This window comes from Lithobates pipiens, unplaced genomic scaffold (assembly GCF_037356315.1).
Source record: "Lithobates pipiens isolate NorthernLeopardFrog02 unplaced genomic scaffold, aLitPip1_a1.2 Scaffold_8, whole genome shotgun sequence".
NCBI lineage: Eukaryota > Metazoa > Chordata > Amphibia > Anura > Ranidae > Lithobates > Lithobates pipiens.
In genome coordinates, this window is record NW_027507903.1 from 465,634,144 (window position 1) to 465,650,945 (window position 16,802).

General features: G+C 42.0%; 1 protein-coding gene across 2 annotated transcripts in view; it reads right to left on the reverse strand.

Moving 5' to 3' along the window:
• Window positions 1-11,817: 11,817 nt before the first annotated feature.
• The window catches only part of BPGM (bisphosphoglycerate mutase), a 37,525-nt gene continuing 32,540 nt past the window's right edge, over window positions 11,818-16,802 (reverse strand). The window contains exons 3-4 of one of the 2 annotated variants that reach the window (XM_077468536.1): window positions 16,370-16,404; window positions 13,253-13,368 (exon numbers count right to left, since the gene is read on the reverse strand). In XM_077468536.1, the coding sequence (XP_077324662.1) occupies window positions 13,345-13,368; window positions 16,370-16,404 (59 nt within the window). In that variant the 3' untranslated portion in view covers window positions 13,253-13,344. Of the gene's footprint in view, window positions 13,369-16,369; window positions 16,405-16,802 lie in introns of both variants that reach the window. The other variant, XM_077468534.1, reaches the window with a different exon arrangement.

The following is a 16,802-nucleotide window of genomic DNA, read 5'->3' on the forward strand; positions in this document are numbered from 1 at the left end:
GGGGGTAAAATCCTCCAGGGGCTGACACCCACCCACGGATCCTAAAAGATTTGGGCTTTGTCATTTCAAAGTTGTCGTATCTAATTTTTAGGGACTTGTTAATGACTGGAATGGTACCACTGGATTGGCGTAGGGCCAATGTGGTGCCTATATTTAAAAAGGGAACAAAGTCTTTACCAAGTTACTATAGACCTGTTAGTTTAAAGTGGTTGTATACTCATTTTTTTTACTTTTACCTACAGGAAAGCCTATAATAAGGCTTACCTGTAGGTAAAAAAAATATCTCCTAAACCTGTACGGTTTAGGAGACATTCCCCTCGGTATGCGCCGCTGACTGCAGCGGCGCATGCACACAAGGGGATTCTCAGCTGAAAGTCCGGCAGTGGCCGGACTCAGCTTGGATGAAATCGCGGCTCCGGCCACTCACAGCGCCGGAGCCGCGATACACAGAAGAAACGCAGAGGGAGCATGTCAGCTCCCTCTGCGTGGATCAGGCCAGATGTCGGGGCCTCGTTCTAAGGTAAGTATTTCATAATGAGCTAGTATGCGGTGCATACTAGCTCATTATGCCTTTTGCTTTGCAGGTGGTAAAAAAATAAAATAAAATAAAAAAAACAACATTAGCGGGTTTTTCTACCGCTTTAACTTCTATAATTGGAAGAGTTTAATAAAAGACCACATAGACTAGTTCTTGCTGGAAAAAAATATTTCAAGCAACAGACAGCATGGGTTCCTGAAAGACAGAAGTTTTAAACAAACCTGATTTCTTTTTTAGGAAGTAAAACCTTGGACAGAGGGGTGGCTGTGGACGTGGTATTGTCACGTACCTGATGGTAGAGTCTGTTATGCAGATGAAGGTCTCTCTTACACCTCTGACTCGAGGCCCCTGGTAGAGCAGACCGGTGGTGTGGAAGTGCAGTCGCACGAGTGCCTGGCAAGTTGCTAGCAGGGAGGCTGAACAAGAACTGAAGATAGAGATGTGGAGGAACATTGACACAGCAGGATGACCAGGAACAGCGCACAGGCTAGAGACTGGAGTAGGCTGGTACTTGGGTGCCACAGACTGGAGCGTGGGTACAGCAGCTCATGGAACTTGGTGTTGGTAATGACTGGAGTACAGGCAGGTGCATGCAGGCTGAATCAGACACCAGAGAACAAGTCCAGAACAGGTGCTGATGCAAAAGCGTAGTCAGATGCAGGCAGAGTTGGCAACAGGCTGTCAGAAGTGTAATCAAAGACAAGACAGGGTCAGATGCAGGCAGATCACAGGAGTAGTCAGGAGCAAGCTGGGTAGGTCAACAGGAACTGGTACAGGCAACAAATAGCAGGAGACACAGGAAATGCTGTAGACCAGACAGCACTGTTCCTGGGGAATGAACCAGTTTAAATAGCCTCTTTGGCGCCAAGGGCTGTCACCAGGCACCTGCATGAGCACTTGTGATGGCAGCCTGTTCTGTATTGGCACTCGTGCGCACACGTGCACGCAGACACGCCCGGGCTGCTCTTCTCAATGGGACATGGAGCACAGGGGAACTTCTCCGGCTGCCATCTTAGTTGCTGGCATGCCCTTCCTGACAGGTATACTTGGATTTTGCAAAAGCGGTTGATGCAGTTCCCCACACATGGCTCATGTGTCCAATTTATAAGCCGACCTCAAAGCATGGTTTAATTGGACAACTGTGTGGCAAATGAGGTTTACCATAGATAAATGTAAAGGTATACACTTGGGGCCCAAGAAGATGCATGCATCAAACATACTAGAGGGGATCCGTAGTGGAGAAGGATCTGGGGGTTTTGGCAGAGCATAAGCTCAATAATGCCGTGCAATCCCGAGCCGCGGTTGCAAAGCGAGCATAATCATCTCTTGTATTAAGAGAGGTATGGACTCCAGATAGAGATGATTTTGCCCTTGTACAAATCATTAGCAAGACCTCACCTGGAATATGCAGATCAGTTTTGGGCACCAGTTCACAAAAAAGGATATCGGGGGAACTGGAGTAAGTGCAACCAAACTGATAAGAGGCATGGAGGAGCTCAGCTATGAGGAAAGATTAGAGGAACTGAATTTATTCTCTTGAGATTAAGGGGGGGATATTAGCAACATGTACAAATATATAAAGGGGTCCATATAGTGAACTTGCTGTTATTCATTTAACGGTCAACACAGAGGACAAGAGGGCACTCTTTACACCTAGAGGAAAGGGGATGTCATTTCTAAATACGGAAAGGTTTTTTCAGTAAGAACTGTGAAAATGTGGAATAGACTCCCTCCAGCGGTGGTTCTGGCCAGCTCAGTAGATTGCTTTAAGAAAGGCCTGGGATTATTTCCTAAATGTACAAAATGTAATTAGGTAGACATCTATAGGTAAAGTTGATCCAGGGTAAATCCGATCCGATGGATCATTCTTTGCTGGGGTTATTCACCTTCCTCTGGATCAACTGTGGTGTAAGGTGGCTCAGCTGCGGACATGCACTAGCTTTTGTGGGCACGGTGGACTCTATAGACATAAGCCACCCACAATCACGGTTAAGAAGCTGTTCCTAGTAATCAGGAACAGTGATCTCTCCCTACTCCCAGTCAGTCCATCCCCCTGAAAGTTAGAATGCACCTCCCTAGGGAACACTTAACTCTCTGATCACCACTAGTGTTAACCCCTTCCATGCCAGTGCCATTTATACAGTGATCAGTGCATTTTTTTATAGCACTGACCACTGTATTGGTGTCACTGGTCACCAAAAAGTGTCACTTAGGGTCAGATTTGTCTGCCGCAATCCTGCTAAAAATAGCAGATTGCTGCCATTATTAGCAAAGGCAAAACAAAAGTAAACAAAAAAAGTCCCTAAATCTTTCCCTTAAATTGTAGATGCTATAAATTTTGTGCAAACCATTTAATATCAGCTTAGTGATTTTTTTTTTTTTATCTGAAACAGAATACACATTGACCCAAACTGCCAATTTTTTTTCTTTTGGATATGTGTTATAGTAGAAAGTAAAATTATTATTTTTTTTTCAAAATTGACAGTCTTTGTTATATATATATATATATATATATATATACACATACACACACACACACACATTTTTATTGCTGTGCACATGGTCCAATGAGGGAAACTGACTTTGGCCTTACAAAAAAGTAAAAATAAAATAAAAAAAAAAAAAAGGGAAGGAAGGAAGTTTTTTTATTTCAACATGAAAGGTGGCTTGGCTGCAGTACAGCGGAAGTTCACTAGCTTTTGTGGGCACATGTACGATGGACTCTATGGCAAGATTTATTTTTTATTTTTGGCATTTAAAAAGTACCATTTTAGTGATGTCACCTAAAATTCAACCACTTAGAAAGAAAATAAAAACCTACACAGAAAACATGACACAGCAATTACAGTAGATTTGCAAGTTTTATTACACAAGACAGCAGTAAAAACAACATCTTTATATTAATAGGTTCATTGCACACAGTTTGGGGGCTTTACACCGCTATGAAGCTCCAGTATTTTAAAGGTTTGCGGCCGTGCAGACTGACAGCTATCACAGTGGCATTCTTGGCTTGCATCAACCTCATTCCCTGCAGTGACCTCTAAAAGGTCCAAAGTCTGTGCAAGAGAACAGGCATAAAAATCTCAGATCTTTTCACTATGTAAAAGCATTTATTTATATTTTTAATCTGTTGTGTGCGTGTGCACGCATTTTTATATAATTGGCATTTACCCCTAATTTCCAGATGCCTCTTAAAAGGAACAATAGACATTGCCCAGCAAGTTCCATTGTGGACAGTGCTTTGTTTGCGATCGGTTGGGGTGCCTAAAGACTGCCCTTAGGACTACTTCCTAATCAGTTTGGGCTATGACCATCCCAAGTCTACAGCCAGCAATAAAAAACGGTAGGAAACAAAAATTAACAAAACAATTTGTATACAAATATAAAAAAAAAGGCAAAAACAGCACAAAGTTATTCAGCAAAAACTATATCCACACATATTAGTTAAACTACTTTGTCCAATACATTTGTAAATGTTTGTCCTCTTTAATAAATACTTTCCTAAACTCAACACAAAAATAACATATCTGTTTAAATAATGCTACATTTAACTCCATTTAAAAAAAATAAAAAAAATAAAGAAGAGGCAAAGCAAAAAGAAAAAAGTGCCTTAGAGGCCAAGTGCTTCTATTTAGGGAACTGGATGTGGGGAAAGAATGTTTAAAACACCCAAGCCAGTTACAAAGCTAGAACAGTCCTAATAACAAAAAAAAAAAAAAAAAAAAAAAAAAAAAAAAACAGTTTTCTAATCTAAGCTGTTGAGAATCATATATACATACATTTTCCTATTTTCCAAATATAAAAATTGACTAACTAAAACTGCAGACTTTTTGCAGATTAAGCAATTCCCAGAGCTTTGGCATTTGAAGTAGAGAACAAAAACATAATTTTATCATATCATATGTAGCTGAAATTCTGAGATGCCATTGCAAGATTCAGACAAGAGAGACAGACTGAAGTGCTGTATTAAAATCAAGGCAAAAGTTTTTTTCCACAGACTAAAAAAAAAAAAATAATATATGTCCATAAATTAGTGCAACTCTACACTGCATTCATTTTCATGTACTATGCCACCTATTTCTGACCTTTAAGTGGTTATTTTAAAACCATTACATATTATATGAATCTTTTTTTAAAAAGGGATCAACTAAACACAACTTGCAAAGATAAAAACGATTGTGCACCAAGCACCATAAGATAGTACATGTTTCTACCGGTCACATAACAGGCGGCCAGAGGGCTCTCCTCCCTGTTGCATGTGGCATTTCTCATTAGTTAGGAGAGGCCCTGGTATTGTATTGTGGTATATTAAGACACCTACTCTTGATTTTTACATTATTTTGCAATCCCCATACAGGTTTAGCGGAGTTCCACCTGGTTTTTTTTTTCTTAAAAGTCAGCAGCTACAGAAAAGGTATAGCTGCTGACTTTTAATAAACAGACTGTTCCACGGTCCTTAGGAGATATCTCCAAAGTGAAGTGACATCTCCTCTTAAGCCTAGTACACATGGGCCGAATGTCAGGAGACATCAGCCGGTTCAATAAAAACCAGCTGGCATTCAGCCCATGTGTATGCCAGTCTGGCTAGCTTCTGTCAGACAAGCATGCTAGAAATCCAGAAAACTGCTTCCCAATCAGCGCTTTCAGCCAATGGCCACTGACCAGAGTGCATCAGAGGGGACATCGCTGTACTGAGGTTGGATCATTAGTATAGCAGCTACAACCGAAGCTGGGTTGAGCGAATAAAAAATAAAAATAAAAAAAATTAGGCCATGAGTTGGGTAATGTTTTTGCAGTAGCATTTCAGTGTTTTTTTTTAGCAAAACTCTACTCCCACAAAAGGTTTATGGCTCAAAAACGCTGATAAAAGCCTAAAAAGGGCTATTCGACATTTATCAGAATTCGAGCATTTTTACAGCTGAAAAATTCCTCTTAAAAACACACTAGTTCTGTGTTTTTTTCCCCATCCAGAAAATGCTGATAACTGCCAGTCCATGTTTTTCCAGCCAGTCCATGTGTGCATGGGCACACAGGATAACAGGCTGGGGAGTTTACTGGCTGCAGAAAAAAAAACATCATAAGCTAAAAACAGTTGTAAAGACATCCAGTGTGTATGAGGCCTTAGTGTGTACCAGGCTTTAACCTCTTGCCGACCACCCACCGCAGTTATACTACGGCGAGGTGGCTAGCCTGTGTGGGCACGTGTGTCGATTGGCTGGCAAGGGAGCCAATCAGCGGGTCCAGTGGACACAATGGCCGCCCGCGATCGTTCCCCTACAGAGACAGAAAGGGGATCTGTCGATGTAAACAAGGCAGCTATCCATTCTGACAGGGGATGATACAGGATCTCGTCTTCCTGCAATGCAGAAAGACGATTTCTGTGTTGTCACAGTCAGACTGTCTCCCATACAGTTAGTAAACACATCCAGAGAACACAACCCCTTGATCGTATCCGATGTTAACCCCTTCTCTGCCAGTGTAATTTATACAGTGATCAGTGCATATTTTTAGCACTGATCACTGTAATAATGTCACTGGTCTGAAAAAAAAAAAAAAAAAAAAAAAAAAAAAAAAAGTGTGAAAAGTGTACGATCTGTCCGTCACAATGTCAGTCCCACAAAAAAACAAATAAAATGAATAAAAATTCCATAAATATATCCCCTATTTTGTACATGCTATAAAACTTTTGTGCAAAACCAATAAATATACGCTTATTGTGATTTTTTTAATCAAAAATATGTAGCAGAATACACATTGACCTTAAATTGATAAATTCAATTTTTTTACTTTTTTTCATTGGATAGGATTCATGGCAGAAAGTAATTTTTTTTCCAAAATTGGTCTTTTTTTCCTTTATAGCGCAAAAAATAAAAATAGGCAGAGGTAATCAAATACCACCAGAAGAAAGCTATAATTGTGGGAGGGGGGGGGGAAGAGACAGTTTTTTCTTTGGGTACAGTGTCACATGAACACGTAATTGTCAGTTAAAGTAACACAGTGCCGCATTGCAAAAAATGGCATGGTCTTTAAGGGGGTAAATTCCTCCTGTCCTTAAAGTGGTTGTATAACCATTCTGATCATTTTTCATGAAATTAATAATAGCAGGCTATAGTATAATTTGCCATTTTTTATTCTTCTTATACCCGAATCCTTACTGAGTAATCGTTTTTCCTTTTAAAATGACATCATCTGCGCAAGTGCTGTAAGAACTAATTTTCCAGTAAGCATAGACCCTGCCGGAAAAATGCTGGGTCTATGTAATTTCCCCTTCTGGAGTAAGGGCAGCAACAGGATTGGCTCCTATTCCCTGGCGAAGGTTTCGGTAGGGAACGGAAATGAAACGAAGCGTGGGTGCAGCGAATAATGTGCATGCGCGGAATTATGTCCAGGGAAACCTACTGAGGGCAGAAATAAAGCACTGCACAAAAGCAGAATGACCATAGCTGTGATGGCGGCAGCTAGTAACATGCAGAAGCGATCACAAGTCTCTTTATTTAACTAATTTGATTGATATATTGCTTAAATGTGGTATCATTGTCAGAGTTTACTACCGCTTTAAGGAGGTTAAGCTTCTGGCACACACACACATACAAACTACAACCTGACTGTATACAACTTCCTTTAGCTCTATGAATTACTTTATAGTGCAAGGGCCTGCCTCACTGTACGAAAATTGTATAGTTTAGGTAGGTCCTCATAATACATGGTTTTGTAAATCTAAAGTGCATTGTACAAAGATTAAATGGTCAGATTGTGTATGGGGTATGTGAGCCTTAGAACAGGTCTCCCCATAGAAAGATGTCCCCTCATCTCCAGTTCTTCTGACAACTAAGAAGTGATTGGTTTCCTATCACTTCCGGTACCAGAGACTAGCGAGGGTGAATCTCAACAGCAGAGATACAGACAGCTATAAAAACCTAAGCAAAAATCCATCCCGCAGCACCTTTTTACACCTTTTCTACACCCCCATAATGTAAAGCCATAATAGCAAAACTGGCCAAAACACCAGAAGTAACAGATCTCAAATCAGTCAGTTGTACACTTTTTGCTGCACAAGCTATTGTATGTTATTTCATCTAATACCTTAAAAAGGGAAAGATTTAAGATCTGTTACTTCTGGTGTGCTGCCCATTTCTGCCATTTTAGAAATACCAATTAACAAAGGCTCTAACCCACTTACCATTCAGAACTAAACAAAGTTTTGGCTTTAAAACTTAAAGTGGTGTTGCACAAAAAAAAAAAAAAAAAATGGGATTTTTTTTTTTTTTTTAAACTCACCTCTAAATGCCTGTTGCTAGGGGGTCCCTCGTATCCTGCCTCCTTCAGTGCCTGGGCTGGTGACATCACTTCCCCTCGGCGCAGGAAGGGCTCAGGTCTGCCCCCTCCCTCCTGTTAGTCATCAGGGACACGTGACAGGTCCCAGATGACTGCGCGGCCAATCATGGCCCGCGGCGCCGCTCTCGGATGCGCAGTGGGTGCCTGGCTGTGAAGCCATAGCTGGGTGCCCACAGTTGCAATGCCGGAGCAGCTGAACGGGGCTTTGATCCCCCCCATCGCTGGACCCTGGTACAGGTAAGTGTCCAATTATTAGAAGTCAGCAGCTGCAGTATTTGTAGCTGCTGACTTAATTTTTTTTTTTTATGGAAACTCCTCTTTAAGTGTCACTTTAAAGTTTGCTTGGGCAAAAAAACTAATTTACTAAAGTAATGGGGCTGCTGGGAGCGCTGTATGATACTGTAGTAGCATCAGCTACATGCAATATGCAGCGCTGCATTCCAGCAGCATCTCGGAAGACTTCCTGCCTGCTGCCAGAACAAAATCAAGTTGGCCTAATTGTTAAACAATTCAAAGAAAGCCTTGCATTTTAAAACAGGAAATACAAAGCTTTCACTGATTGGCCAAGGAAGAGAAGTGGGTAAGTGACATCACAATCTCCACCTCAGCCAATTAGAAAACCTGGTATTCATGGATAGACATACAATGCTTACTTTGAATAGCTGAGAAGCACTCTGCCTGATTTGATTTTTTCCCAGCAGATAGCCTCTCGAGACAAAGCTGAAAAACAGCGCTGCATACTGTATGTAGGTGCATTGTATCATTACGATACAGAATTCACAACAGCCACATTACTTGTTAAATTAAATGGTTTGTTTAGGTCACTATGGCCCAAACAAACTCAGGAAACAAGTAGTCCAACTCCAGGCACCACATTTTTAAAGTGACAAGAAATATGAACAAAGCAAGTAACTCTTTAGTTTGTGCCTGTCTCAGTTCATAGCACTAAGTGTTATTCCTGTCTGCTGGCTTGTTCCTCTGCTATTTGCACGAGTCACTTCTGACAAGTTCTCCTGATACCAAGAGTGACAGGAGAGGGAGCTTAAGTACACAGCCTGTGATCGACAGCCTCAGCTCGGTTTCTGTGGGAAGAGGGGTATGTCCCTTCCCTTTAATAAGCTCTTCTCACTCAGTGCAACTTCAACTCCATGTCTCCTGATTTCTGAAAGCTCAGACAAGTTGCATTCTGGGCTTTGGACAGCTGTAGAGAAGAGAGCGGATAAATAGGTCCAACTTTCATAGGAAGATTTGTTTCATCTCTGTCTCATCTGAGGCCAGTCATTTCACTGGGTATATGTAAGGGTTTACTACCACTTTAAATATATTTAATAGCCACAAAGGACAGAAATCTACATTGTGTGCCCCAAATGTCTTTGCAAAAATAGATAATACCTTGTTAAAAGTAGCAATGACATCATCACTGTGCTGCACAAAGCTAGTGCAGAGAGCTGAGCTGTGGGAGGGGCCTAGCAGGCCCACCCACTACAGATTTCCTGCAGAAAACTATGGGAGGGGGTGGAGATAAGACCAGTCATCCTGCACAAGGAGAGAGAGCAGCAGCGACCGGTCTTTAATACAGGAAGCTCCTACACAGAGGTAACGTTTCACACTGGATTACTGAACAGATCTGGAAGAAATACACAAAAACACACCAAGATCATTCAAGCAAATATATGAATGCCTCTTGTATTTAGACAAAATGTGCTTATCTGAGTTCAGCTTTAAAAATACTTTAAATAAAAGCACTCCCTGCAAAAAATTGTGACTGGCCTCTGCTATCTTCAAGCACTATGTTGGCTGAAAAGTCCTCAGCATCTGACACGTCGAGGGGTACTGGCAGGGCCATCTTTAATATTGATTGGACCCTGGGCAAATCTTTTTTTGACCCCCCCCATGCAAATTCTCACCACCCCAACATTCCAAAAAAAAAAAAAACACACCACACACGTAAAAACGTATGTATTCAATTGTATTGCAACTGCACTGTCTACCCCCATGTTGTAAAGCTCTGCACAAACTGTTGGCGCTATATAAAACCTGTATAATAATTATGATATTGGGGTGGGGGGGAGGGATAATAGAGTGCAGGATAATTGGGGGAAGAGATAGGGAAGTCTAGGATGATGGGGGGGGGGGGGGGGGTAGGGGAAAAGGGGAGTCCAGGATGACACAGGTATTGGGAGCGTGTCATCCGGAGGTGTTTGCATCATCCAGGCCATAGAAAAAAGAAACATCAGCACAAGGGGCAGTACTTGAATATTCTCCCCCAAAGTAACCATCTATTGGTCACCTCTGTACCCCCTCCATCCACAGTTCACCTCTGTATTCCACGTTCACTTCTGTACCCCTCCATCCACAGCTCACTTCTGTATCCCCCCCCCCCCCCCCCCCCGTCTACCTCTGTACTACCCCATCCACCTCTGTACCCCTCCATCTACAGCTCACTTCTCCATCCCACGTTCACCTCTGTATCCCCCCTTCCATCCACGGTCACCTCTGTATCCTTCCATCCACCTCTGTATCCCCCCCCACACCCATGTACATTCACCTCTGTACCCCCCCAGTTTCAGATAAGGAATTCTCACCCAGTGTAGCGCTTGAAGCCAAGACTGGTGGCATGAGAGTGGTAAATTTAGTGCTTTTTAAAAAAAGTTTTAAACTAACAGAGGAGGACAGAAAAGGGAATAGAAAGACTATTTAAAATAAAATGGGAAGAATAGGAGTTTTTATTACTGTTCACCCATTAATGAGATTTAAGCTGGCCATAGATGGATCAAATCTCGGCCATTTCAGCAGGGACTAGCTGAGATTGGATCCATCTATGGGCAGGCCAATTACACCAAAGTCGATCCATCAATTGACTTGGATACAACTAGCATGTTGTATTTTTTGCATTCAATTATTGCCAGCGGCTATAGCCTCTAGCAATATTCATGGTGTTCTCCCAGCAGGGACGGTTCCCCATGCCCTCCTTTCCCCGCTTGAAGAACACAAAAGCTCCCCAAGGAGGGATTCTCCCATCAACACTGACTGTTGATGGTGAAATCGAGCAATTTTCTGTGCTACTACTACCCTTGGACTGCAGAAAAGACAAACTGTATAATCTAAGGCCTGCATTACTTACACTTGTGTCTCAGAGGCAAGCATCATATGTGTAGAGAGAAAACAGACCAGCAATAAATACATAACAAAGGCTTCAGTCTCTCCCCATGCCTAGAGTTTCACTTTTACAGCCAATTTCACCTTATTGATATATCTGATGTTTCCATGGAGGGCAGAGAAATTTTGGAGTTTGTATATACTAGCAATCTTGTTTCTTTTCTAACTGTAAGGTTATTGAAGCCCCAGCTGTAGTACAAGAGAAATGTGAATTTTGGTTATTGCTAAAAGGGGAAATTGCAGACACATCTGGGTCTACCAAATATTCTCCCAACAGCTCTCGGCGAGCGCACACACACACACACACACACACACACACACACCAGTTCCGAGACACAACTGCAGGGAAACCAGCATCAAAATCAAACCTAGAACGTCGCCCATCATTCACCTAGGCATAGCACAGGCAATATGCCTGCTATGGCTCCTGGGATATGCACATCGGATATCTCAGGAAGCACTATAGAGAAAGCAGCAGGGAGGGGGGCTTAGCGGGCCATCATTCCGAGGACTGTCGGCTAAACCTGGAAGAGCTAGCGGGCTGCAGGATGACGTCACACAAAAGATGGTGGAGCGGGACAGAATTCTGACAGGATTCTGTAAGACACTGCTGGGCAGGTGAAGATCTGAAACATTCAGTACCCTTCACAATTAAAAAAAAAAAAAAAAAAAAAATGGGGAGGGAGGATGGGGAGGCTGGAGAACCACTTTAGTCACTGGGCACATTGGAGAAAGTACAAAACATTGGCCTGTACAAAATGTATAAAAACAAGATAGTGAATATATACTACTATGTATAACATTTATTTCATTGCCTTGCCCTAAACATTTAGGTTCTCAGAAAGGTAAGTTTGCAAATTAAAAAAAAAAAAAAAAAAAAAAAATTTAAGAATAGTAAAATTTTACAAAAGAAAAAACAATGGAATAAGGTCATGGCAAGGTGCAAAAAATATTTAAGTCACAGAAGTGCCTGCTAATAAAACATTTAGCATAATAATGTCTACAAGTCAAAATGTACATCAAAAGTCATTCAGTACATCTTTGCAACGTGTGCACATTTCCCTACATTTTTAGGTTTTAAAACTTGCAATTACAGAAAAATACCTGCTGATCTGCCAGAAATCTAGAGAGCTCCTAACTTCCTGTAGTGAGCCGACAACACTACCTCTGCTGCACTAAAATCCCAAGCAGCATTGGCAGCCTTGTCTGCTAGACCACGGAATAGCCACCCTTTCCTCATCTCCATAAATAAGGGGGTACTGCAGTCCAGCATGTGGTCAGGTCACTAAAGGAAGTTTTGTGGCAAATCATATTTTTTTTCCGTCCTTGCAACATTAATAGTGACAAAAGAAGAAGAAATGTGAATGCCTGGCAGAGATGCACTGCATACTTTTTGCCAAATGTAACATACACAAACTAGTTTGGTTGTAATGTGTAACCTTACATTGCTTGCTATCATTTTATATAAAGGGTTTGTCTACCAATTGCTGAGAATTCTGCTTTTAGCAGAAACCAGAAGCTGAATCACCCCAACTTCTTATATCACCCGTGAACTCCAGTGGTAGGATCTGTTCATCAAAGTTCCCAGCTCTGCCCAGCAGCCACATCCAAAGGAATCTCACAAGACTGGTTTTAATCTTATACATATAACAGAGAATCAAGAAGGAGAAGCAAGAATCCACGTCTAGGTGAGGAACATGAGAGAGAAGGGCTTGCAGCCGAAGTCCTCGAGGGTTACAAAAAGCTAAAGGAAATCAATCTTGTAAGCATTATAAAGACTGCCATTGTTGACAGTTTCTTCTAAAAATGCTAGTTGTCTGACCATCATGCAGATGCTTGGGCTTCAGTGTTTCTTGTACTACTAACCTGAAACAAGTATAGAGACAGAGGATTCAGACACTTTTCTGACAATTGTTCATACAGCTGGTTTGTTTTTTTGACTCAAAATATGTGATGTCATACAGACAACAAAGTATTTATAGAAGAAAGCCTGCAATGGCGGTCCCCTTTGGTTTTTATTTTGTTTTTACACATGACAGGGTCTCTTTACTAGGTAATTGAGTCCAATGATGTTCACGCATATCCAGAATTTTTTTGTTGCCTGGACTGGTCCTTTAAGCACCAGTCTACCTCCTACTAGTGGCATCTAGGAACACTTTACTTCTCGCTTGGTTTGACTTTGCCCTGGTCTTCCACTTTCTTAATGGCTGCCTGTATGGCCTCCTGGTCACCCAAAAATTCATGCGGTTTGACTGCATGGAGATTCTCATCAAGTTCTAGAAGCACTGGAACCCCAGTGGGAAGAGAGATCTTTATAATGTCTGCATCAGAAATACCTGTCAAGTGAAACAAACAAATCAAAAAATTGCATTAAATACTGAAGAGCAAAACAAAGTAAGTCAGTCATTCAAGTGGACCTGAAAAAAAAAAAAAAAAAAAAAAAAAAAAATTGTTTTTTGTTCTTAAATTCTTCTTAAAGAATAACAGTTAACCTAAGGACCTCTTGGGTATTGACCCTCATAGCTGTATAACTGCAGTGTGGGATTGATTATCTAAAGCACTGCTGCCTCTGACTACTAGCCTAACCTGATTAGGAGTGATATTTAGCAATGTCATTGTGATGCTCAGTGTTCTCCCTACTGGAGAAGAAGCTGTACCAGAGAAACTGCAGTGCAGGGATCTCCTTGCTTCTGTTCTATCCACTCTGTGGACCTGTGCTTCGTTCACCTGTCCTGCGGCTTCCTGATCATTACCATTCCAGTCAATCAGAACACTAGTCATCAGGGGGAAAGTCTGTCATGAGGAAGCATACTATATATAAAATAGGTGAATACACCTCAGAGAGAACGATTCCTACAAAACATAAAGGGAAGAGCAGTGGGGATTATTCAACTGGCGACTGCCCAAAACTTTTAGTTTTGCCGACAGTTACATTTTAGTAGCTGTTCAGTGTGTTAACACATTGAAACTGAAATTAAACATTTGTATGGGATTGTTTTGAATATTGCACATGGCATTATACGGATACACATATACTAAAGGTTTACATTTGATAATTGCGTGCAAACAGAATGCGTACATAATTTGGTTTGAAAGTTCAGGAGAGGTCAAACTTGACTGTGAAAGGTCACTTGGGAGGGATGGGAGCTGCTGTGGATTGAGTTACACCTTGAACATTTCTTTACAACTGCAAGGTCAGCTGAAGGGCTGCGATTCCAAGATTCTCAGAAGATAGGTTTACTGACACATGTTATAGAAAGAGGATGGCCTATGAAAACTGGGGCAAAAAAAAAATAAAAAAAAAAAGAGGGTTAATGTATGATTTTGATAAACATCTGATTGAGATCTTTTTGCCAAAGATCTCACAATCCAATTATTCTTTTTGGAGAGGGGCATTTAAAGAGACCCTGTCACCTTGCCAATTCACCCAACCACGTTATATACTCACCTTGACAATGTTACACACCTGGTATTTGAGCTTACACAGAACAGTGATGTAACCCCCCACTTTTTCATTTGACAGTAGTCAGGCCTAGCACTTTATCACACCTCCATATACAGAGGCAATGGGTATTCTGTGATGGCAGTGCCACAAGCAGGAGCAGTGGGAGAGCGCCATCATAGCAATGTAGGCTCCTGGCCCTAAACTGGGGCTATAATGCAAGCTTAGTTTTTGGCTGGGCTGTAGGCTGCTCAGGTGGATTGTACAGTTTATATCTGGTCTTTCCCTAAGCTCAATTGGGTTGTGCATTTCTCACTGTCACCACTAGGTGTCACTGGTACCACAGGTACAACTAGACTAAGTTATGAATATTTATTTTTTTCCAGCCAGCCCAGAAGGAGATTCTTGGCTACTGGTGCATACTGGGAAAGGATATATATTTGGACTGGGCCATGTGCGCTCTCTCTCTCTCTCTCGCTGGCCTCAGGTCCCACTGGCCCGAGAGGTGCTACTAAAGCGAGCTCTGCATGCAAGCCCAGAAGCCTGTCTGGGGCCTACTAATTTTGAGGCGGTCTTGCCCGGAGTGGAAGAAGCCAAGCCAAATAGAGAAGACCCAGGGTGACCCTTGCTGAAGAGAGCCAGGATGAACACTGGTCTCTCGTTTGGAGGACACACCTGAATGCAACAACGTGCTTACAGTGTTGCCAGGTCGGCTTAAAAGGATCTGACATTGTGAAGCTGGATCTGCAAATGTGTTTGTAGTATTGACAGGTTGGCTTAAAGGACCCAGTACTGTGAAGCTGTACTTTTTCTGGATCCGAGGAGACGAAGTGATCTGCTGCTGGTATACAAGACCCCCTAACCCCCTCTCCTACTATATATTTTTTTTTTTTTTTTTTTTAAAGTTCCACATTAAAGTGGTTGTAAACCCTTACAACACACTTTGACCTACAGGTAAGCCTAGATTAAGGCTTACCTGTAGGTCCAAAAAATATCTCCTAAACCTATACGGTTTAGGAGATATTTGCCGAAAGACAGGCACCGCTGTCTACGGTGCATGCACCGGAGACAGTGGCGCGCAGGCGCACTGAGCGCAGCACCCGCCAACGGCGATATGACGCGCATGGCGGCTCCCATGCGCGGGAGTGACATCGCGGCTTCGCCGAATGACAGCGGCGGAGCAGTGAGACCCACCGAGAAGATGGATGCGCCGGACTACAGGAGACAGCGGTGACATCTCTGGCTCCTGTGTCAGGTAAGTGACACATAATGGACTACTATGCGATGCATAGTAGTCCATTATGCTTTACCTTTGCAGGGAATGAAAGAGGAAGCAAACTCATCAGGGTTTACTTCCTCTTTAAAGCTTTGAAAAAGCACAAAAGTGACTGGCTCCCAATGTTTGTTCAAAACTCCCCATTATAGCCATGTACTCAGCCCTGGGGTAAATGCTAGATCGCGCTCTGCCTCTGGAAGTTGCACCCTGCATTTAGAAGGCCCAGGGGGGCCTCAGTAAGTATAACTGGGTAAGGGGGAGGGCTTTAAAGAAACTTGGATGAGCAAGGTGACAGGGTCTCCAACTTACCAGTAGGTCTTTGTGGCAGAAGGACAAAAGACTAAAAAGAAACCCAAAGCAGACATTGGGTGTGTACATATAAGCCACATAACTTTAACACAAAAGAGTGCAAAGAGCGCTCAGCATTATTCAGACATCAGACATCGTCAGCAATCATGTTGGTTTTCTGTTTCTCGTCTAAGGAAAAAAAAAAATGAAACCTGAAAACAGTTGACTTTTCTAAAGTTAGTAAACCGCAGCCAAAAAAATAAAAACAAATTGAGCCCTGGGCAGCTTAACCGCTTCCGGTAGGGCAGCCTGGCTGCGTGAAACAACGTACCTGTACGTTGTTGTTTCTTCCAGGTTTGGGAGGATCTGTGTATACAGGATAAAACAGCCTTTTTTTACACAAAGTGCATGATTAAGTTCCAGTGAGTATAACAAGCATGCTATATACACACAGACAGACTTTATTGTTGTGGGTTTAGTAACACTTTAAAGCCATCTCCCATACAGTTAGAAAGCACTCCCTATGAGCACACTTAACCCTTTGATCACCCCTGATTTTAACCCCTTCCCTGCCAGTGTCATTAGTACAGGGAATGCATTTCTTTCGCACTGAAAAAAAAAAAAAAAAAAGTGTCAGTCTCCAATTTGTCCGCCATTACTAGTAAAAATAAAAATGCCATAAAAACATCCCATTGTTCGTAGACGCTATACCTTTGGTTTTTTTACCAAAAATATGTAGCAGAATACATATTGGCCTAAATTGA